The sequence below is a fragment of the Somniosus microcephalus genome, chromosome 6 (genome assembly GCF_052327205.1).
Source record: "Somniosus microcephalus isolate GS21.2 chromosome 6, FLI_Smic_1.0, whole genome shotgun sequence".
Lineage (NCBI taxonomy): Eukaryota > Metazoa > Chordata > Chondrichthyes > Squaliformes > Somniosidae > Somniosus > Somniosus microcephalus.
In genome coordinates, this window is record NC_140992.1 from 242,467,423 (window position 1) to 242,492,047 (window position 24,625).

Sequence of the window (24,625 nt, forward strand, 5' to 3'; positions counted from 1 at the left end):
AGACAGGAATCAGAGAATAGGAATAAATGGGTCTTTTTTGGGGTGGCAGGCAGTGACTAGTGGGGTACCACAGGGATCAGTGCTTGGGCCCCAGCTATTCACAATATACATCAATGATTTGGATGAGGGAACCAGTTGTAATATTTCCAGGTTTGCTGATGACACGAAACTAGGTGGGATTGTAAGTTGTGAGAATACAAAGAGGATTCACAGAAACTGATCCTATCGAACCGGTACAATGTACTTGCTACCTGTGAGGATATGGATAAAGACTGTCGGAAGGACAGCCAGAATGCAGACCATGGTACTTTGGAGCAGGAGGCTGTCGGGGAGGAGGAGGAAGAAAGCCTAACGTGGTAGTTGTAGGGGATTCTATAATTAGGGGGACAGATAGCATCCTTTGTAAGCAAGATTGAGAGTCCCACATGGTATGTTGCCTACCTGGGGCCAGGGTGAGGGACATCGCGAACCAACTTGAAAGGATATTGGAGGGGGAGGATCCAGTCGTTGTGGTCCATGTTGGGACCAACAACATAGGGAAGAGTAGGTAAGAGGTCCTGTTTGGGGAGTACCAGGAACTAGGGTTATAATCTCTGAATTATTACCTGAGCCACATGCAGATTGGTGTAGGGATAAGCTGGCTAGGGAAGTGAACCAGTGGCTAAAGGAGTAGTGTGGGAAAGACGGGTTCCATTTCATGGGCACTGTCACCAGTATTGTGGACAGGAAGGAACGATACTGTTGGGATGGGCTCCATCTGAACCAGTCTGGGACCAGACCCTAGCGGAAAGGATAAATAGGGCGGTCACAAGGACTTTAAACTAGTAAATGTTGGGGGGGGGGGGGTGCTCAGGTGGAAATTGTAGTACAAATAGTAGTTCAAAAACAAACGAAAGGGAAGAGAGTGAAGTAACAGTCAGAAATTGTGCTTTAGGCACTACAGGTAAAGGGAAAACTAAAAGATGTGACGTGATTAAACCAGGAGTGAGAAATAAGAAACAAGTGAGTAAAACATTAGAGCCGAAGAACAGGCTAGGGTGTGTTGCCCAAATAAGCGTTCTTTATACAAACACACAGAATATAAGGAATAAATTGAATGAACTGCAGGTGCAAATTCAAATTGGAGGGTATGACATGGTAGCCATTACTGAGACATGGCTGCAAGACGGTCAGGACTGGGAGCTAAATATACCAGGTTATAAGGTTGCAGGAAAGATGGGGAAAATGGCAGAGGGGGAGGAATAGCCTTCGTGATTAAAGATGAAATCACTTCAATGATGAGAGAGGATATAACGAGAGGCAATCAGGCAATGGAGACGATATGGGTAGAATTAAGAAATAGGAAAGAATTTATAAGATTGTAGTGGGAGTTGTGTACAGGCCCCCGGTAGCAGTTGTGAAGTGCTAGATTGTATAAATGCTGCGATTAGACAAGCGTGTAGTAAAGGCAGCGTGGTTTTAATGGGGGATTTTAACTTTCATATAGGTTGGGATAAACAGACTAGCACTTGTCAGAAAGGTAGTGAATTTCTTGTGTGTTTTCGGGATAGTTTTCTGCAACAATATGTCCTAGAGGCAACAAGGGGGCATGCCATATTAGATTTAATAAGGAGTAATGAGCCAGATTTAGTTAATAACAACGACGTGTATTTATATCATGCCTTTAACGTAGTAAAATGTCTCAAGGCGCTTCACAGGAGTATTAAAGACAAAAAAATTGACACTGAGCGACATACAGAGAAATTAGGGCAGGTGACCCAAAGCTTGGTCAAAGAGTTAGGTTTTAAGGAGTGTCTTAAAGGAGGAAAGAGAGGTAGAGAGGCGGCGAGGTTTAGGGAGGGAATTCCAGAGTTGGGGCCTAGGCAACAGAAGGCACGGCCACCAATGGTTGAGCGATTATAATCAGGGATGCTCAAGAGGGCAGAATTAGTGGAGCGCAGATATCTTGCGGGGGGGGGGGGGGGCGGTGGTGGGCGGCAGTTGTGGGGCTGAAGGAGATTACAGAGATAGGGAGCCTACAGCCGAACTCTGTGTAAACATTTATCCAATAGTCATAACATGATTGAGTTCAGCGTAGCATTTGAAAGGGAGAAACATGCAACAGCTACTAAGATTCTAGATTTGAATAAGGCCGACTTCAACGGGATGAGGCAGACACTGTCCACAGTAAATTGGGCCAATCTATTAATGGGTAAAATGACAGATCATCAGTAGAAGATGTTCAAAAAAGAATTTAAGATGATACAGAACCAGTTTGTATCCCTGAGGGGCAAGAGCTTGACTTGCCAAAAAAAAAGCCATGGACGACTAAAGAGATGAGGGACAGCATGAAAATAAGAACATATAAGAAATAGGAGCAGGAGTAGGCCAATCAACCCCTCGAGCCTGCTCCGCCATTCAATAAGATCATGGCTGATCTGATCCTAACTGCCAATCCACTATCACAGAGCCATCTCCTGAATCTAACAGAATTTGACACACGAAATAGGAGCAGGATCAGGCCCGCTCCGCTACCCACAGGGCCATGACCAATCCGAACCTAGACTCATGTCCAAATTCCTGCCTGCTCCCCGTAACCCTTAATTCTCTTTACTTCTAGGAAACTGTCTCTTTCTGTTTTAAATTTATGTAATGATGCAAAAGCGTACAAAAAATAGCGCAAATCCTGGCGAATGGGAAAGATACAAAGAACAGCAAAGGGTCACAAAACAGATAGTTAGAGCTACAAAAAGGGAGTATGAAAAGAAACTCGTAAGTGATACCAAAATCAACACAATTTTTACAATTATATTGACCTTGGAGGGAGTGCACCATAGGTTTACTAGAATGATACCCAGACTTCAAGGGTTAAGCTATGAGGAGAGATTACACAAATTAGGATTCAATTCCTAAGAAATTAGAAGGTTGAGGAGTGATCTGATCGAAGTTTTCAAGATATTAAGGGAACGGATAGGGTAGATAGAGAGAAATTATTTCTGCTGGTTGGGGATTCTAGGACTTGGGGGCATAGTCTAAAAATTAGAGCCAGACCTTTCAGGAGTGAAATTAGGAAACGCTTCTACAAACAAAGGGTGGTGGAAGTTTGGAACTCTCGTCCAACGGCAATTGATGCGAGATCAATTGTTAATTTTAAATCAGCGATTGATAGCTTTTTGTTAACTAAAGGTATGAAGGGCTATTGGCCAAAGGCAGGTGTATGGAGTTAGGTCACAAATCAGCCATGATCTCGTTGAATGGCGGAACAGGCTCGAGGGGCTCGATGGCCTACTCATGTTCCTGTGTTCCTCTGCCTCCTGCCCACCTTCCATATGCCATCCATTGTAAAACTGGAAACAGGATAGGGAATTTTTATTTTTCTGTTTTTTTCCCCCTCTCATAAGCCAAAGTCTGGCTTTGAAATGGGTGTGTAGAAGGATAAGAATAAAAATGAGGGAAAAATAAGTTAGAAAAAGGAAAAGTTAATAACTTGTTTCTCGAAGAGTAGGAGACTTTGAACACGCACCCCTCTGTCTTATTATAGCCGCACTCATCCTTAGGGCCTTCTCCTACCAGATGTGGGCATATCATAAGTGTGCCTTTCACGTGGCATCCGTTTAGGGAGACTCCTCTCATAGTACCATTCTTTCCGATGGCATAGGTATCAATTGGATAGTATTGGAGGTATGTCTCACCCCTCACTGTGCCTATGTTTGTTACATGGTACTGTGGGTATGGAGTCTTATCTAGTCCCACCACTGGTATCAGGAGTACCATGCCTATCATTGCTGTCACTTCTGCTTTACATTTTTATATCACTGGATATACTCTGGTCATCCTTTTGAGGATGCAAGCACTCAGAGGGCCTGGATTCTGGCTCCTGCCGTGGAGCTGTGTGCTGTTAATCCAGACTGGTACCTCGTCTTGCTGTATCTGTGCCAGATTATGTTTTAACTGTCCGGTAATCCATTGGCCATAGGCATGACACACGCCTCCCCCCTACCCTGTCTTTTGTCTGTTCCTCATCTCAATGGTTTAGTTTGTTAACGCTAGCATGGTCCTCTATAACCTTGATTCCCTCGAGTAATTTCCTTATCGTGTGTCCTCCTAACTCTGATCCTTGTCAAACCAAACCAGTTTCCGTCTCTAAATTCTGTTGTATTACCCTTTGTAGTCGTTCCACACTACTCTGGATTCCTTGTATATCTAGGGCATTAATGAATGATGTCCCCGTGTTTATTCCTGTGAGTATATCGATTCCTAAGCTCCTTTTAATCCTTTGGTGGAATGCAGCATGTCCTCTGAAACTAGTGGCCCTGTCTCATCAGCAGCTTGGTTAATTACATTCTTCATCATATATGTATACAATTCTCTAGTTTTAGTAAACCTTTCTCAATATCCTGGCCATTGTAACATGGTTAAGTTCCTTAGCACCGGTACAAGTTCGTGTCTCCCGTTACCATACAATTGTTCTCCCTCGGTAAATAATACTAGTCCATTCATAGGTCCAGGTTTCATATCTAGACATTGTAGCATCCTTGGTTCGCTTGTCTCTTCTTTCTGTGTATTGGGAGCTGTGGATGAGACTCCGAATGTGATTGTTCCATTAAAACATGGTGCTTCCTCATCATGTACTTGTCGTGTAATGTGGGATGTCCCTTCACTTATTTCGTGATACATACGATTCCCAGCAGTAATCCCACCTTCATGGTGAAGTTTCCCTGTAAATTCAGCAGAAATCTGGTCGTCACCAGATGTTCGTTTATCTCCGGTGTTTATCCCATTGTTCCTGTGGGATTTAAGTTCAGATGGGTTATTGCTGTATCGTTTTAGTTGGGTCCAATGTTTCCATCTACCCTTTCCCCTCATATCTATACATGCGCACATATCGCTGGTCATGATAACCTCAGACGGTTCGGTCCATTTAGGTGAGAATCCCGATCTCTGGCGATATTTTAACAAATACCTGTTCGCCCACCTTGGGCTCCAAGGCCCCCTGCTTTTGTGTATTTTTACCTCTGATGTCTTGTTGTTCTTTAACTTCTTGTTTGAGCTCCTTCAATTGATTATCCAATGTTTGTACGTATTTCCTAATTTTATCTTTTAAGGGTCCTAGTGCCTCACTACCAGATGCTACTCCTTCCGGCAGACACATTGCTCGTCCAGTCATGAGTTCATATGGTGTCAGTCCGGTCACCCTGTTTGGGGTGGCTCTAGGCCTCATCAGGATACATGGAAGTAGGGTTGCAAAATTCTGGGAATTTTTAAAAGAGGAAACTTTCCATGGGAATTTTTGGGAATTTTGAGTTTTTTTGCACACTGATGGTTTTTGTCTCTGACCCTTATATTATCTTTGTCGTCAAAATAGACATACTGTTCCATACAAATAAAAACAGGCTTTAAAAACTTTATTTAGGTTATAATTTTGAACTTTATTGAACCCCCACAAAAAAGACCCATCTAAAATAAAATAAAAAGAGCGTCAGCTTATTTAGCCTGTAATTTGTCCTTATTTTGTCCCTTTGAGTCTTCTACTCATGAGTCTTCTACTCCTCATTGCTCCTCCTGATTGACTCTGGCTCTGACGTGTCCATTTCCTCCTCTGTGTCAGTGTCTAGCTGTGTGGTGGACACTTCTGTATCTGGCTCAATAGTTGTAGGTTCGCCCGGATAGCCACCAGTTTCTCCACTCTCTCGTTAGTCAGCCTGTTGCGCACCTTTGTATGTGTATTCCCAAAAAGTGACCAGTTTCGTTCAGAGGCCGCTGATGAAGGTGGGATTTGGAGTATCACCGATGCAATAGGTGACAGGGCCTCAGATGCACAAAGTCCCTTCCACCAGGTATGTGCACTGATATGCTTGCATGATTCCCATATCCCATCCCCATTCCAAAGACCTTGCTTGGTAGAGAACTTTGCCAGACTTCCCAGAACTTTGCCCACATCCAGATTGAGATGGTGTGAGAGGGTAGAAATCACACTGTAAGCGCTGTTGATCTGTTCGCCAGAAAGTATTGGTCTCCCAACATGCTTTGGGTCCAGCATGTATGCTGCAGCATGAATCGGCTTGACACAAAATTCTTGACGCGTCTGCATGAATTGAACAATTGCCTTCTCCTCTGCTTTGAGCAGCAGAGATGTGGGTAGGGCAATGCTGATTTGTTCTTTTAAATCAGTAAAAAGCCTGAGAACATCTGACAAGACAGCGTCATCTCCTTCAATCTGAGCAATTGCAGATGCTACTGGTGAGAGTAGTTTAAGGCTGCTAACACTCTCTCCCAAAACACATCATCCAGCAGTATTTTCTTGATGGTGGTTTCCATATCCCCAGACTGGGATATTGCCATTTCTTGCAGCGACTCCTTACCCTCCAGAAGGCTGTTGTACATTATGACAACACCACCCCATCTCGTGTTGTTGGGCAGCTTCAGTTTGGTGTTCTTGTTCTTTGTCATTTGCTTGGAGTTGTAGGTTGCTGCAACTACCTGTTTTCCCCTGACATACTTAACAACTTGCTTGGCTCTCTTGTACAGTGCTTCCATGGTTCTCAAACCCATGATGTCCTTGAGGAGCAGGTTAAGCCCATGAGCTGCGCACCCAATAGACGTAATATGAGGGTAGGCCTCCTCCACTTGAGCCCAAGCAGCCTTCATATTCGCAGCATTGTCAGTAACTACTGCAAAGACCTTTTGTGATCCAAGATCGTTGATGACCGCTTTCAGCTCATCAGCAATGTATGTGCCTGTGTGTCTGTTGTCCTTCGTGTCTGTGCTCTTGAAGAACACTGGGAGAGGAGTGGAGACGATGTAGTTTATGATACCCTCCCCTCGTACATTTGACCACCCATCTGAGATAACTGCACCACAGTCTGCCATCGCTATCGTTTCTTTGAGCTTTCCTTGGACTCTGTTATACTCAGCCTCCAGCAAATAAGTAGACAAAGCATGTCTGGTAGGAGGACAGTATGCAGGGCGAATAACATTGAAAAATCTCTTCCAGTACACATTGGCTGTGAGCATGAGGGGTGAGCCTGTTGCATATACAGCTCGAGCAAGGCACTCATCTGCATTCTTCTGGCTATGGTTATCCATTGTATCAAAGAACCTTCCAAGTGGGCCAGGAGTTGCTGATGATAAGGAGCCTGATGCTGAATGAGAACCATCATCTTCTTGAATGGAAGCAGAGGAACTCTGGGCTGACTGCTGTGAGCTTTGAGTGAAGTTGTTGCATTTGGATAAATGCTGCTGCATCTTTGTGGCATTCTTTACATATGGCTTTCTACAGTGTTTGCACATGTACACAGTCTTGCCATCTTTAATGCCTGGGGTAAAATGCTTCCACACATCCGACGGTAAACGTGGCATTGTTCTATGCAGAGAAATAAAGGGCATTCATCTGTGTCGAACTGCGGTCGATCAGCACGATTGCAACAGGGTGAGTACATTTTTGCTGATGCTCCATGTGATGGAAGCATGACCTGTACACACACGACGCTACATCACCAATAGTGTATTATTTTGTATATTTTAAATTGAAGGACAACAGAGTTCAACAAGTAACTGGTTTATTTGGTATAAAGTCTGATTTACTTACTGCATCATCACAACATCAGCAGAAAACAAAATGACTTCCCTCAGGACCCCTAACCTGGATCTTAAAAAAACTATAGCAGTCTTACAGATGCCTGCAGGCCAATCACAATTCGATATACAAATAGAGGGAGCTAATTGCTCATCCACTCATCCAACCAATCAGGACACATTTGTTCACAGTCACACACAAAACTTGTAATTATTAAAACAAGCCAAGTAAGAAGATAAACATATATTGATTAAGAAATTCCTTAATAATTAAGATTCCATCTCTGTTAGTAATTTTAAGAGAGGACCTGTGGGGGGGGGAAAAAAGAAAGAAATACAAAAAAACCAATATTATGCTAGCATGTGCTTTTTTGGGCAAAATTCCCAAGCTAAACTTCCCGTGGACAATTTCCGGAAATTTACCGGAAACTTTCCACCCCTTTGCAACCCTACACGGAAGAACATCCACCCATCCCTGTCCGGTTTCAGCTATGGCCTTGCTTAAGGCTGTTTTCAGAGTTCTGTCCATTCACTCTACCATGTGGATGATGGGAGATATGGAACTTCTGTCTTACTCCTAGTAACTTGCAAGCTTCTTTCGTTATCTTTCCTGTAAAGTGGGTGCCTTGATCTGAATCTATTTGCAATGGGACCCCCCCCCCCCCCATCTCGGTATCACATCGTATGTAAATATTCGGGCCACAGTCTGAGCACTACAGTCTCTGGTAGGGAATGCTTCCACCCACCTTGTAAACTGGTCTTTGATCACTAAACAGTATTTCTTCCCTCTACTGTTAGGTAGGGGTCCAGTAAAGTCTATCTGGAGGTTTTCCATGGGGCCTTTGGGTCGTGGCTGGTGGGCCATTCTAACCTTTTTGGGCCTACCCGGGTTGTGCTGTACACAGATGATGCAGCGCCTGCAGTATCTTGCCACATCTTGTCCCATTCCACTCCACCACCAATCTATACTTAACCTACCGATCATGCCATTCCGCCCCCCATGGTCTGGCTCATGGTATATTTTCAACAAATTCTCCTGAATACAGCGAGAGGCTACCACCCTGTGATCCTTTTTCCATATTCCATCTCTACCTTTGGCTGCGCCTCTCTTTGTCCATTGCTCCTGCTTCTCCATTTCGGTCTCCTCTTGGATTCTTTTAATGTTCACTTCCTCTGCTGTTATTCTACCTGCTGCTATTGGTGTAGGCATCTCTGTCCGCTGCTGTTCTTGCTACCTGATCAACGCATATTTCTTTTTTGTTGCTCGCTCACTATCTTGTGGTGTGCCTTTATTTTAATCACTGCTACCTCTTCTCCTTTTACCGCTTCTACTAGGTCTCTCACTACTTCCTCATGCTGTATTTGTCCTCCGGAGGTTACATATCCTCTCCTATTCCACGCTATCATATAATCATGTACTACCCCAAACGCATATCTACTGCCTGTATATATATTTACTCATTTTTTCCCTTTGCCAATTTCAATGCTTCCGTGAGAGCCGCTAGTTCTGCTACCTGCGCTGAAGTTCCTCCTTCAAGCCCTCCCTTTGCGACTATTTCTCCATTCTCGGATACTTCTGCCCAGCCAGTGTGTGGCTCCCCATTTATATATCGGCGAGATCCGTCTACATAAAAAGTGTTTTGGGGATTTTCAAGGGCCGATTCTGATACCGTTCCTCTGACCTCTTTGAATACTAACTGACACTCGTGTGTCTCACCCTCGATAGCATTCCCTCTGCGGGGTTGACTCTATGTTCCCTTATAATCTGGACTGATCTGTCCTTGGGTATCTATACTGCTTCCCAAGCCGCCCTCCTTCTGTCTGATACAGCCTTCATTTTACCTGTGTTTAGCAGATCCACCACTGTGTGTTGCGTGTGTAATATCAGCTGTCCTGACATAGTGACGGGCTCGCATATCCGCACCGCCCATGCGACGCAGTCGAGGGCCGCCACGCATCTCACTATTCCTTTAGCCACGGGAGTTTGTTGGGTGGAGTAATAGGCAATTGGCCTGATATCTCCCCCGTACTCTTGGGTGACTACAGCGTTATAGAAGTTCCCGTCTATACTTTATAGTATATATGGAATGGTTTGACTATATTGGCAATCCTAGTGTGGGTGTGGACGTCAGGGCTGCTTTTAATTTTGCATAAGCCTCGTCCTGCTCCGATTCCCATTCTATCTTATCAGTGGCGGGTCTCCCCCCTTTAACTAACCGTTGAATCGGCTCTGCTTTCCCTGCAAAGTCTGATATAAAATTCCTGCAGTAGTTAAATAGTCCCAACACTTTCCTTACTCCCCTGACGGTCACTGGCCTTGGCATGTCTTAATATGGCTGCTTTTCGTTCCTGCGGGAGTGCCTTATACCCCTGGCTAATTTTGTGCCCTAGATACTTTGCTTTGGACAGTCCAAACTGTGCTTTTTTGGGGGGTTCAATTTAAAGTTAGCTTTCTTAATTGTCTGGAGGGTGGCTAGTAATGCTCCCATGTGTCCTTTGGCGTCCTCTGATGCAATCATTATGTCATCGACATATTGGAGTAGGGTGGTACTTCGATGGGTCTAACTCATTTAAGGCTTGACTCAGTACACGGTGGAATATATTTGGACTATTGTGGAACCCCTGCGGGACCCTGGTCCATGTATACTGTCTCTCCCCGACAGTAAAGGCGAATTTCCCTTTTGTGATTCCTCTGCCAATGGTATGGACCAGAACCCGTTTGCTATGTCCAAGACTGTAAATATTTTAAAGTCTGGTTTCAGACCATTAAATATCTTATTCAATGCAGTCTGCACAAATTTACACCAACCAGAATTTCACTGTGGCCGCAATAAAAGTCTGATTTTAATAGGTTAATTAACCTCATAACTCCAATTTAATCCAGATCATTTTTTTAAAACTAACCAGTATCACTTGGAAAAGAAAGAAACCATAGCCACATTAACAAGGAAACAATCGCTCAAGCCTTGTAAACATTCAAATTCATTTTCTTCCAAGCACATTGGCAACTGTGACTTCAAGGATGAAGCTTATCTTTTGTAAAACAATTAACAAATTTAAAACAGCACACGCTTATCCATCATTCAAGACAAGTCTTCAAAGGGTTCAACAGCTTTTAGCTCTCTGTACAAAAGAGTGGGTGGAGCTAAAACACAAGCACAAACATTTTCTTTCAAAGACAGAAAACTTCCACACTTTTAACACACACTTTCACACAAACTGAGACTCTAGGATTCCTTTCACTCAGCAAATCCTGGATTTTACTTGTGTTGGACAGAAACTGATAGCATCTGTGTCGATAAAACTTAAATTTTTTCCTTATTCCCTTTCTTAAATTACTGGTACTCTGGTACAATTTTGGGACCCGTTTTTGGTCCAAATTCGAGTACGTCTACTCAACTCAAAATATGCGCGAGCCACTAAAATGATGGCCTTTTCTTCCTTTAATTTTGTTTCTTTAGCCCACCATTCTCTTTGTTTTACCGGTGGGTCGTTCGGTTGCCAATCATTTTTAACCATTTTGTCAATAATCTTTTATTTTTGTCCGCTAAATAGTGTGTCAGTGACCCCACCGGTCCCCACTCAAGTTGTTCACTTCCCATGGTTAATTGTTGTCAGCGGTACGTCCCTTACTTTATTCTCGCAGAGTGAGACTGTACTTGCAACAATTTTGTTCGGGTAATTTGTTCTCGGAGGTATGTTTGGCACCACTTGCAACTGGAGTTGTCAGAGGTATGCTTTAAACTTTTACTCCAAAGTTAACGCACTACTTGCAACTCATACCATGCCTATACTTCCACGCGTTTCGCCCTAACCCCAAGACTGCTTGACATAGCGATTCAAACCTTTTTGTTCTTTGATTCCAAAGGGGGCGGTGGACACAAGACGGTGTTGCCTTGCCCTAACTACGTGGTATTTAAAAGTACTCACGTTTTTGGCTCGGCTTCACTTGCCCGTGCCTCCCGTCCGTGTGGAGATCCTGTTCGTGACACCAATTGTTGTGGAGTATTTTAAACCAACACTCGACGCAAGGTTTTCAGATCGATAATCAAGTTGTCTTTATTACACCCGTGGGGAGACTGTCTGCTCTGTCTTAGCCAGACTTCTCCAAATTGTTACAGCAAACACTACATTTTTATACATTAAAATAAGCATGTCCGGCTCATGCTAAATTCATTCCTGCAGCCTGATTGGATCTTGGCCCGCACGCACCTTCACAGATTGGTTACAAACCTTAATGTAAGCATGTGCAAGCTGCCTCCTCAATCAATCACTCAAACTGCTGAATGCTAATTAAAAGATACCTAGGTAATAAAGCTGTTAAAGGTAGTTGAAATGCTGGTTATCCTGTCTCCACTTAATTGTTTTATTTCTCTTCAAAGGTCAGCTATCTTGACACTATCTTTGTGTCCTTTCATGTTAGCACCTGTCTTTTCTTATGCCATTCAGTGAAACTGCCAGCGATGTCATTTTAATTCTTTCCCCACTGCAGACTGGTTGGACCGAATGGCCTGTTTCTGTGCCATATATCCTATGTAAGGCCAGAAAGTTGCAAAGCTGCTCCTGCTAGTCATTAGTTTCCCATAGCTGGAAAGTGATATGTGTGGGTGTCTGAGGAGGACAGCCTAAGGTTGGTCCTACAGTTAATTAGCTTGTTGGCATTCACTAGGCTCGCAAGTGAAGAAGGTGCTACATAGGCAAAGTACGAGAGGACAGCTGCAAACCTGCAATTTTGACTGTTAACTGATGACCAGAAAACATGCAAATTGACAGTTAACCAGCTGTAAAATGTACTGAGAAACGCCCTCGAATAGTGTCATCACATGTTTAACTATAGCAACTGCTAACGACACAACAGTCAGTTTCAGAATAGTGCAGTTAAGGGATTTGTGGTAGATGTATAATATAATATAATTCACATGCATCTGCCTTTGCTACCCAACTTTAAATCTTGCAATTTTGATTTTGCTTCTTTCTCATTTGCTCAAGAAGATTGTGTAGTCCAGGGGTTCTCGACCTTTTTGCTTCTGAGGCGGCCCCCCCGCCCCATGTTATTAAAATTCCACGGTCCTCCGTAACGCAAGTATTTTTTTCCCGTATAAAAATTCTCAGTGTCGTTCCCACTCACCATGTTACTGCTGCTGCTGCTATCCTGGCACTGCAGAAAATACTGGTCCCTGCACCCATCCCACTCCATCTTTCCCTCCATATGAGCCCCAATCACCTGACCCCCAGTCTCCCTCTTCCTCCGCCCCCCCCCCCCCCGCAAACCCTGACTCCCTCACTGCCTGATCCTGGTTCTCTGCTTGATTCAGTCAAGCAGCCTTTATTCCCCCATCACTAATATTTTTATAACTAATAAAACAAAAGTGTAGAATGAAAATGAAAAAAACCAAATTGCCTGCAGCAGTGTCCAGATTAATATTTTATCCCTGGCGACTCCAGGATAACGCTGGATGGTTGAAATCCTAGCTGGAGGCCAACATTGGGTGTGAATATTCAGGTCTGCCTGTGATGCCCTCCTTGGTAGAGCAAGACTGCTAACACTCAAGGTATTGGCTCGCAGTTGAAGAACGAATGAGGTTAGGCACCAAAGGGCAGCTAGCATCCTTGTAACTATAATAGTGTGATTCAACCCTTTGAAGGCAGCAGGAGAGAAAATGGGAAAAATTAGACAGTGCAGCATATTTAAATAAGTTTGCAAACTGTTTCAGTTTTGCTGCTAATAAGTGTCAATCCTAATGGTTTCCTAATGTTGGCATATTCTGCTCTTCTTCCTCCATGAAGACAGCGACTCACTGTTTGACCCCAACAGCTCCTTTTCTCCTTGCAATTGCTGCCTATTTCCTTGCCCCTTCTTCGTTTGATTGACAATCACGACCACGCATCCAACAAAAATAGGACCAAAAAAAAACATTCAAATCTGAAAAGGAACCGACGTATGTGCACGCATGCAGAGCCACCCTTGGCTGAATTCAGCACTCGCAGGATACTTGAACTGAATGGGCTACAGTTGCCACTGGTGATGTATGGCAGAGAGAGGATTGAAGAAGCGAGGGGTGAAAGTAGAAGAGTAAACTGCCCCAATTAGCCCGGGAGAGGGGTTACAACAACCTACACAGCGTGGTGTTAGGACAAGTGTTGGGGGGGGGGGGGGGGCGGGGAACGTCGAAATATACAGCAGGATCTGGCACAACAAGAGCGGAGGATGGAGAGCTTGAGCCAGGGGATCTGCGCTCAGCAACCTGCGACCACTGCCTCTCTCCCTTCTCAGTGAGCAGGGACCTGGGCTCAGCGGTAGCTGCCGCTGTCATCGCACAGACATTCGGGACGGGGGTAAACGGAGATTCAAGTTGGGGCTGGAGCTGCCAGTTTGCTCAGCCTGATCCCACCTTTACACAGCGGTCAATGTTTCTTCTTTTTTATATCTGATTTTTTTGAAAAATCCCAGAGGTTATTTATGGTGGACCTCCGATTGAGAGCCCCTGGTGTAGCCTACAGGGAAGTTTTCAAACATACAATCCCTTAAGAATACATTGTTATCCCACTGTATAACCTTTCCTTCTCGTACATTTTATAGCATCATAATGTCCTCTTTTCCAAGTCTTTCTATTCCTACTTGGGTATGTTTCACATTTCATTTGCTTTTTTTGCTATATTCCCATGCAGTATACCGGGGATGTTAATTTTTGATCACAACTTTAATTTGCATCAAATCCTGGCTGAAGTATCTAGGAACTGCATAAAGATGCCATCATGATTCTTGTCTTTGTTCTTTCTTTAAGAATTGTGATTTGATATGGGCCACAAATTTAGCACTAAAACGAAGAAGTGGCAAAAGGAATTGGAGGAGCTCCTCAAAGGGAGCAGTTGTAACATCTACTTGTGTGTCAGGTGCTGCAAACAATGCTCCCTCTAAGCTGTGCGGCCGCCCAGCTGGGGCCAGCTTTTTCAATGATAAATTTCACACATGCGCACAACTGTGAATGGGCCGCGCACCTTTAAAAAAAGAGGGGAAACATTGGCTGCAAAGCCCTCTTGCCACATTCATTCGTTCTTTTTCCTTCTATTTGTTTCTTGCTGCATCATGAGTTGCCCTGCCATTCTACTTCTGCCTTTATTTTGCTCGTCTGGACACTCCAGCGAATGACGATTCTGAAATAAGGGTGAAAAGTAGGGACATTACAGTAGGTGGAATCCTTCTCTTTAAAAGAAATGTAATATTTACACTCAGTTAGGAACTACCTTTCTCCCATTGGGGTGGTAGGGGAAATGTTATAAGAAGATAAGAAATAAGGGCAGGAGTAGGCCATACGGCCCCTCGAGCCTGATCCGCCATTCAATAAGATCATAGCTGATCATTGACCTCAACTCCACTTTCCCGCCCGATCTCCATATTCCTTGATTCCCCTAGAGTCCAAAAGTCTATCTATCTCAGCCGAGAATATACTCAGACTCAGCATTCACAGCCTTCTGGGGCAGAGAATTCCAAAGATTCCCAACCCTCTGTGTGAAGACATTCCTCCTCATCTCAGTCTTAAATGGCCTACCCCTTATCCTGAGACTATGCCCCCTAGTTCTAGACACTCCAGCCAGGGGAAACAACCTCTCAGCATCTACCCTGTCAATCCTCTTCAGAATCTTGTATGTTTCAATGAGATCACCTCTCATTCTTCTAAACTCCAGAGAGTATAGGCCCATTCTACACAATCTCTCATCATAGGACAGCCCTCTCATCCGAGGAATCAATCTAGTGAACCTTCATTGCACCGCCTCCAAGGCAAGTATATCCTTCCTTCGATAAGGAGACCAAAACTGTGCGCAGTACTCCAGGGGTAGTCTCACCAGGGCCCTGTACAATTGTAGCAAGACTTCCTTACTCTTCTACTCCAACCCCCTTGCAACATGCCATTTGCCTTCCTTGTTGCTTGCTGTACCTGCATGCTAGCTTTCTGTGTTTCTTGCACGAGGACACCCAAATCTCTCTGAACACCAACATTTGAAAGTTTTTCACCATTTAAAAAATATTTTGTTTTTCTATTCTTCCGACCGAAGTGAATAACCTCACATTTCCCTACATTATATTCCATCTGCCGCCTTACTGCCCACTCACTTAGTCTATCTATATCCCTTAGCAGACTCTCTGTTCTCACAGCTTACTGTCCCACCTAGCTTTTTATCATCAGTAAACTTGGATACATTACACTTGGTCCATTCATCTAGGTCATTAATATAGATTGTAAATAGCTGAGGCCCCAATACTGATCCTTGCGGCACGCCACTAGTTACAGCCTGCCAACCTGAAAAAGATCAGTTTATCCCCACTCTCTGTTTTCTGTCTGTTAACCAATCCTCTCTCCATGCTACTATATTACCCCCAACCCCATGAGCCCTAATCTTGTGTAATAATCTTTTATGTGGCACCTTATCGAATGCCTTTTGGAAATCCAAATATACTACATCCACTGGTTCCCCTTTATCTACCCTGCTAGTTACATCCTCAAAAAACTCTTAATAAATTTGTCAAACACGATTTCCCTTTCATAAAACCATGTTGATGCTGCCTAATCATGTTATGATTTTCTAAGTGCCTTGATACCACTTCATTAACAATGGATTCCAGCATTTTCCTGACGACTGATATCAAGCTAACTGGCCTGTAGTTCCCTGTTTTTTCTCTCCCTCCTTTCTTGAATAGCAGTGTTACATTTGCGACCTTCCAATCCGCTGGAACCATTCTAGAATCTAGGTAATTTTGGAAGATCAAAACCAATGCATCCACTATCTCTTCAGCCACCTCTTTTTAGAACCCTAGGATGTAGGTTGTCAGGTCCAGGCGTTTTAGTCCCATTAGTTTCTCTAGTACTTTTTCTCTACCTATATTAATTACGTTAAGTTTCTCACCCTCATTAGATCCTTGGTTCCCCACCATTTTTGGTATGCTTTTTGTCTTCTACTGTGAAGACAGATACAAAATATTTGTTTAACGTTGCTGCCATTTTCTTATTCCCCATAATAATTTCTCGTGTCTCAGCCTCTAAGGGACCAACGTTTTACTTTTGCTACTCTCGTCCTTTTTACATACTTGTAGAAGCTCTTACAATCTGCTTTTATATTTCTTGCTAGTTTTCTCTCATTCTATTTTTTCCCTTTTTATCAATTTTTTGGTCATCCTTTGCTGGTTTCTGAAACTCTCCCAATCCTCAGGCTTACTATTATTCTTTGCAACATTATAAGCTTCTTCTTTCAATCTAATGCTATCCTTAACTTCTTTAGTTAGCCACGGTTGGATCACTTTTCCCGTGGAGTTTTTGTATTTCAATGGAATGTATTTTTGTTGTGAATTATGAAATATTTCTTTAAATGTTAGCCACTGCTTATCTACTACCATACCTTTTAATCTATTTTTCCAATCTACCTTAGCCGACTCGCCCCTCATATGTAATTGGCTTTATTTATTTAAGACTCTAGTTTTGGACTTGGGCAAGTCACACTCAAAATTAATGTAAATTCTATCATATTATGATCACTCAGCCCCAGAGGATCCTTTACTATGAGATTGCTAATCAACCCTGTCTCATTACACAATGCAAGATCTAAAATAGCCTGTTCCCTGGTTGGTTCCATGACATATTGTTCGAGGAAACTGTCCCAAATACATTCCATGAACTCGTCCTCCAGACTACCTTTGCCAATTTGATTTGCTCAGTCTATGAAGATTAAAGCCCCCCATGATTATTGCATTACTTTTGTTGCAAGCTCCTACTATTTCTTGATTAATATTCTGTCCAACGGTATACCTACTGTTAGGGGGCCTATATCCTACTCTTACCAGTGTTTTCTGCCCCTTGTTATTCTTTATCTCCACCCATACTGATTCTACTTCCTGATCTGCCGAGATCCTTTCTCGCTACTGTCCTTATGTCATCCTTTATTATCAGGGCTACTCCCCCTCCTTTTCCATTCTGCCTGTCTTTTTGAAACATCGAGTACCCTGGAATATTTGGTTCCCAACCTTGGCCACCTTGCAACTATGTTTCTGTAATGGCTATTAGATCAAACTATTTGTGCCACTAGTTTGTCTATCTTGTTACGAATGCTTCGTGCATTCAGATAAAGAGGCTATAATTTAAATTTGTTACCATTATTCCCTGCTTTGATCTTATTCCCTGCTGCACTTCTACCATTACACTCTCTGTCCCTTCCTGTCACACTGCTTATTTTTACCCAAATCACTACACTGCTCTATTGCCTTGACCTTTCTCTTTATATTTCTAAAGTTCCCCTCACCTGACCCCTCTCTTTCCCCCGCCCTCCCACCCCCTCCTTTTTTAGTTTAAAGCCATATCTCTACAGCCCTAGTTATTCGATTCGCTAGGACGCTGGTCCCAGCCCGGCTTAAGTGGAGCCCGTCCTGACGGAACAGCTCCCTCTTTCCCCAGTACTGGTGCCATTGCCCCATGAATTGAAACCCCTTCTTCCCACCACTACTACTTCTTGGGCACTCCCTCGGAACCAAAGATGACTTGCTTCCACATTAAAAATGAGTTCTCAGGTGACTGATGAGTCCAATGTGAGACCTACAGTCTCTGTCACAGGTGGGGCAGACAGTGGTTGAAGGGGTAGGGTTCTTGGGTTGACGTGCACTCTTTGCGCTTGGCTTCCACTTGCTCCCTGCAAAGAGACTCAAGGTGTTTGGCGCCTTCCCGGATGCTTCTCCTCCACTTTGTGCGGTCTTGGGCCAGGGATTCCCAAGTGTCAGTGGGGATGTTGCACTTTTTCAAGGAGGCTTCGAGGGTGTCCTTGAAGCGTTTCCTCTGCCCACCTGGGGCTCTCTTGCCGTATCGGCGCTCCGAGTAGAGCGTTTGTTTTGGGAGTCTCGTATCGGGCATGTGGACGATGTGACCCGTCCATCGGAGCTGATCGAGCGTGGTCAAAGCTTCGATGCTGGGGATGTTGGCCTGAGCGAGAACGCCACTCTTTGAACCACACATTTAACTCTCTGATCTGCTTGACCCAATGCCAATTTGCTGGTCTCCGCTGTCTTTTGTCTCCTCTGGCCTATTACCATCTCGTCTGGTTTCGAATACCTTTTTATTGTCTCTTTTTTACTTCTTTTGTTCGATCGCAGCCCTGCCTTCGATCTATTTTCTTTTCTTTCCAGTTTTGAAGAAGGGTTTCGACCCGAAACGTCAACTCAAATTTCTCTCCACGGATGTTGCCTGACCTGCTGAGTTTTTCCAGAAATTTTTGTTATTTTGATTTTACACACAATTTGTGTTATGTAACTATCCTCCACTCACTGCATTTGCTGGCGAAATCGGCGTGCTTTTATCAGGAGAAGTTGCTGCAGTTTTGATCATGTTTGTTGCAGTTGGTAGAGACTCTTTTCAAATAGGCTCCGTTTGATTTGCTGTTTGCTGTGTAAATAAACTTTGTTTGCTTTACTATTTGTTTGTTTGCTGTAAGTCCCGCCCTGCCTCTCCTCCAACTCATTGGCTGATGCACTGCCTCTCATTGGCTGACACAATGGTGTCAATGGGCTCTCAGTTTTATGCTTGGGCTTGCTGCTCATGTTTGTTGATGGAGTTAGAATTGTGTGTCTGCACAGTGCTTGACCTTTGTGAATGTAGTGAAGCGCTTGGGATTGGGTTTCCACTGTGCTTTGAGGTGGCCATTTCCTGTGTTCTGTATCTTTGAAGACAGACAAAAATTGCTTGTTATATAGTATAGCAAAACTAATGCTATGAATGGAGAAAAATTATGACTTGGTAGTAGTATTTATGTTTCTTTTTCACATGCATAAATAAAACAATACATACAACAGCATCTGGAATTTTTTTTTAAGTGGAGCATTAGCATAGAATGAGAAAGGAAAGTTACATACAAGGTAACATGGAGTTTCTCTAAGCTAGAGGCACTTGAGGTTTCTTCTGGGATTTGCTCATATAGATCCTATATCCAAATGAAAATCTCAATTTATTCTGAAGAATTCGGACTCCTACATCTGTGAGAAAAGTACCTTCTGTTCTGGTCTCTCTGTCACCCACACTCAATAATGTTTTTGCACAATAACAGCCTTCTCCACAGTTCAGTATTTGTTCTGTTCATTCATTTACAAGAGGCAGAAGAAGCTGGAGTGTTTAAACTTTTCCTTCAGTGGTGTGCCTTCATTGATGGCATTGCTCAGGATTGATTGATTTGCTGGTGGTAGATGTAGGAGAAAACAAACTAAAACTGGCCTAAAAGTTCTTGACAAATGCTGTCTCTGCATTTTATGAATATGTAATTTGGTTACTTTATTTTAAGTTTCTTTGTTCCAAAATTTGTATAATTTGGAATGACATAGAGAAATAAAACTTTTTACAAATGGCTTTTGAGCTGTGTATCTGTCTATTTCTAATCCAGGATAAGGAAAAAATCTCATGTAACAAGACCCCGAAATTGGACCGAAGTGATGGAGGGAAAGAAGTGAAAGAGAAAGCATCGAAGCGGAAACTGCCGTTCACGATCGGAGTTAACAGCAGTGATCAGAAAGACTCGGACACAGGTAAGAGGGAGGCACTGCCAAAAGCAGATCCCCACAGGGCTTTGAGGATAATCTGCACCTAGAATTGTAGCTGCTATGCAAATAGGTTCAAAATGGATTTTTTTTTAATGCGGGCTATTTCATTTTATTAACTTTTAAACTCTCTTAATCAATTTTCTTGTAAAATTTGGCATCAGCGCCGATAGTTTTTTTTTCAGATTTCATAGAGAAGTGCATAATCACAAACACTGGGTATGTTGTCTTTCTAGCAGCGTTTCTGGTGTGCCATTCATTCGAGTTAACCCTTAGTCTTAGATTAGATTTTCTGATTTTGCATTGCAAATTTAGGCAACCACCTTGATAACCTTTTAATTTTGTGAACTTTGTTCTATATCTTTTACATAGTAATGTCTTGAACCTGATTCAACAGACCTGTTGAATAAAGCACTCAAATTAGCTTTAGATGTTTATCATGCTTATAGTTTTACATCAAATCTTATCTGAGAATTCACTATTTTCATGATCATGCCTTGCAACAACACAGGAGGAAGTTAATAGCTCGTAAATACAATAGTTTAATACTGCGTCAGAGAGAAAACCTATTGACAAATGTTTTTTTTTATATAGAACTGTGAAGTTCTATAATAATATAGTGAAAGCCATATGAATATAGTGCCATAATATCCCTTCTCTTTTTTTGCTTACTCTTGCCCAGGCTGCTTGCTTGCGCCTATTTATATTCTCCAATATTGGTGAAATAACTGCACTACAAAAAAGACAAAGTTTGATGTGTCATATTCATTCTGAAAGAAAATTAATAATATCCTGGCAAGTGACACCTGATGTATTATAATTCTGTAAAATTATTTTTAAAAAGTAAGGAAACAGATAATGACAGCAGCAGTGATGCTAGCAATTTTTTTTACATATTTGTTCCCTGGATGTGTGCAATGCTGTCAAAGCCTCATTTATTTCTTGTCGCTAGTAGCCCTGAAAAAGGGATGACGAGCCACCTTTTACAGCAGAATGTCTTGCTAGGCCATTTCAGAGGCCATTAAGAGTGTAGGTCAGACTAAGTAGGGTGGCAGATTCTCTTCCCTGAAGGGCATTAATAAACCAGTTGGACTTTTACAATAACCTGGCATCTCTCATGGTAATTTTCTGGTGCTGGTTTAAAAATGACCAGATTTATTGAGTTTTCTTTCACGATTTGCCATGATAAGATTGAAACTTATGTCCTCTGGGCTACTAGTCCAGTTAATAGTCCGATGCTTTTATACCTCTCAAATCTGTGCAAATGTGACTTCCCAAAATTGATCATTACAGACAATGAGTGTGTAAAACAGAGAGAAAGGAAGCCAGAGTGAAAGAAACTGAAGGAAACAAAAATTAGTGTGGGAAGCAAGCAGAGGTGCAATTACAGTAATAGCTGTACTATTTTTCAAGTTTTGTATGTGAGCGTTGCAGTAAGGATACAAGTTTTTAAAATCAAAATCAAAAAGATGTCAGTAAATAGCTTAATTTTCTTATTGCAGAAATCAGTTCTCTGTTGGCAGACATTGCTGAAGAGAGCGGATGTTGTTTTCTAGGTCAATGGACATAGACAATTATAGTCCAGGCACAAGCTGTGTTTAAGTAGAAAAGCCTTAACTCCATATTGGTGATAACATAAGCAATGGAAGCTCTTTGACGGGCATTGTTGGATACCACAAGAAGAACATTGAGCTTGTTTCCATTTAGAGTTGGATTAGTACCTTAACATTTGAAGCATAATCTGAAGTTCGAGGAATAGGACTTGTACAGTGCATTTGATCTCTTGCTGGCTACTGGTATAAAAGTGACAGGCAGTCTTTACATTGATGTAACCAATGCATCAGATTTTACAAAAAAGTAAGGCTGTCCTAAATAAAAATTCTGTGATTTAGTGTAACAATAAAATATTTGCCACCTTTAAAAGAAACATCAATTTGAGCAGTCAATATCATTGGAGATATGTGGCATGAAAAGTTAACTTTGTTGGGCAGGATGCTAACTTCGTTTTTTAATTATGACTTGTTTAAAATAGTTTTCCATAAATAAAATGGGCATGTTCCAGAAATTTGGTAACGCAGAGATCATCAAACACTGTTTATATAACAATTCTAGAATCTGCTATTGCTCATTATTGATATCAATCCACTGATGCATTTTTGGTGCCATGTCATCAATACTCTGACCATTAGGACTTGTGTCCTCAACTGGGTTTGAACTATATCTTAGTAAACAGGAGTCAACATGAATTCAGAAGGGGAAGATCTTGCATGATTGACCGTGTCAACTTTGTCAAGGCAGTGACAATCCAAGTGGACTTGGAAAGCCCTATAATGTGGTGTACCTAGACTTCTAATGGCATTTGGCAAAAGTTCCACATTAAAGATTATTAGTTAAGCTCAACAATAGGGATTCAAGGTAAACTTGGGGAGTGAATAGCTGAAGGGTAGAAAATGATGAGTACTCATTAGAGGAGTTATATCAAGATGGGGAGATGTACTGAGTGGCGTGTTCCAGGACTCAGTGTTGGGACCACAATTCTTAGTAATTTATATAAATGATCTGGATTCAGAAACTCAATGCAAAGTCGTCAAATTTGTAGATGCTGCCAAACTAGGAGGTACAGTGGAAATGGAGGAGGCAGCTCAGAAATTGCAGAATGTTTTGGGGAGAATATGTAAGTGGGCAGAAAAATGATTGATGATATTTAAGGCTGACAAGTGCAGATTGCAGATAGAAAGAAAAAAAAATAAGAACCAGAGAAAGTTGTGACTAAATTGTAGTGCTGTGGTCAGACCGCACCTTGAGTACTGCATCCACTCATGGTCATCGAGACTCCAGGGAGACATTAATGTGCTGGAGGCAGTGCAGAGAAGAGCCACAAGGCTGATCCCTAGTGTCAAAGATCTGAGTTATGAGGAAAGACCAGAGAAACTTTGGATTTTCAACCTGGAAAGGAGGTGTCTGAGAGGTCATTTTATAGAGGAATGTAAGTTTGTCACATTTTTTCCATGAATAGGAAAAAGACATGAATTGTTTTTAAAATGTGTTTTGAGCAGAACCTTGCCTAAAAACAGACAGTTGCATGCCGAGTTATCAATCCATGACTGTCGAAGAGTTTTAAATGTGGATGATCTCTGCATATCCAGGATTTTAATCGCTTGGTGGCAGTGCCTTTTAGCTGCCTAGGCCCCAAGCTCTAGAATTCCCTCCCTAAACCTCTCTGGTTCTCTACCTCTCCTCCTTTAAGACGCTCCTTAAAACCTACCTCTTAGACTAAGTTTTTGGTCATCTGTCCTAAGATCTCCTTGTGTGGCTCACCGCCAAACTTTGTTTGACAACGCTCTTGTGAAGCACCTTGGGACGTGTTGCTATGCTACAGACACATATATAAGTATAGAATGATAGAACGGTTACAGCACGGAAGGCAGCCATTCGGCCCATGTCTGCAAGAGCATTTCAGCTAGTCCCACTCTCCTGCCCTTTCCCTGTAGCCCTGCAAATTTTTTTCTTTCAGTCACTTATCCAACTCCCTTTTGAAAGCTGTGATTGAGTCTGCCTCCACCACCCTTTCAGGCAGTGCATTCCAGATCCTAACCACTCGCTGCATAGTTTTTTTTCTTATGTCGTCTTTGGTTCTTCTGCCAATCACCTTAAATCTGTGTCCTCTGGTTCTTGACCCCTCTGCCAATGGGAACCGTTTCTCTCTCTCTACTCTGTCCAGACCCCTCATTATTTTGAACACCTCTATCAAATCTCCTCTCAATCTTCTCTGCTCCAAGAAGAGCAACCCCAGCTTCGCTAGTCTATCCACGTAACTGAAGTCCCTCATCCCTGGAATCATTCTCGTAAATCTTTTCTGCACCCTCTCTAAGGTCTTCACATCCTTCCTAACGTGCAGTGCCCAGAGTTGGACACAATACTCCAGTTGAGGCTGAACCAGTGTTTTATACAGGTTCATCATATTTTCCACGCTTTTGTACTCTATACCTCTATTCATGAAGCCCAGGATCCCGTAAGTTTTTTAACTGCTTTGTCAACCTGCCCTGCCACCTTCAACGATTTGTGCACATATACCCCCAGGTCTCTCTGTTCATGCATCCCTTTTAGGATTGTACCCTTGAGTTTATATTTCCTCTCTTCATTCTTTCCACCAAAATGTATCACTTCGCATTTTTCTGCGTTAAATTTCACCTGCCACGTGTCCGCCCATTCCACCAGCCTGTCTATGTCCTTTTGCTGCTTTACTGTCCACTATACTTCCAAGTTTTGTGTCATCTGCAAATTTTGAAATTGTGCCCTTTACACCCATATCCAAGTCATTAATATATATCAAGAAAAGCAGTGGTTCTAGAACCGACCCCTGGGGAACACCACCTTCCTCCAGTCCGAAAAACAACCATTCACCACTACTCTGTTTCCTGTCACTTAGCCAATTTTGTATCCATGCTGCCACTGTCCCTTTTATTCCATGGGCTTCAACTTTGCTGGCAAGCCTATTACGTGCCACTT

At 42.7% G+C, this 24,625-nt stretch overlaps 1 protein-coding gene across 1 annotated transcript in view; it reads left to right on the forward strand.

The window, feature by feature from the left end:
• The window catches only part of LOC147116585 (ankyrin repeat domain-containing protein 11-like), a 194,983-nt gene that overhangs the window by 147,225 nt on the left and 23,133 nt on the right, over positions 1-24,625 (forward strand). Inside the window, exon 4 of the mRNA XM_085991651.1 lies at positions 19,963-20,104. Coding sequence (XP_085847777.1) covers positions 19,963-20,104 — 142 coding nt within the window. The remainder of the gene's footprint in view (positions 1-19,962; positions 20,105-24,625) is intronic.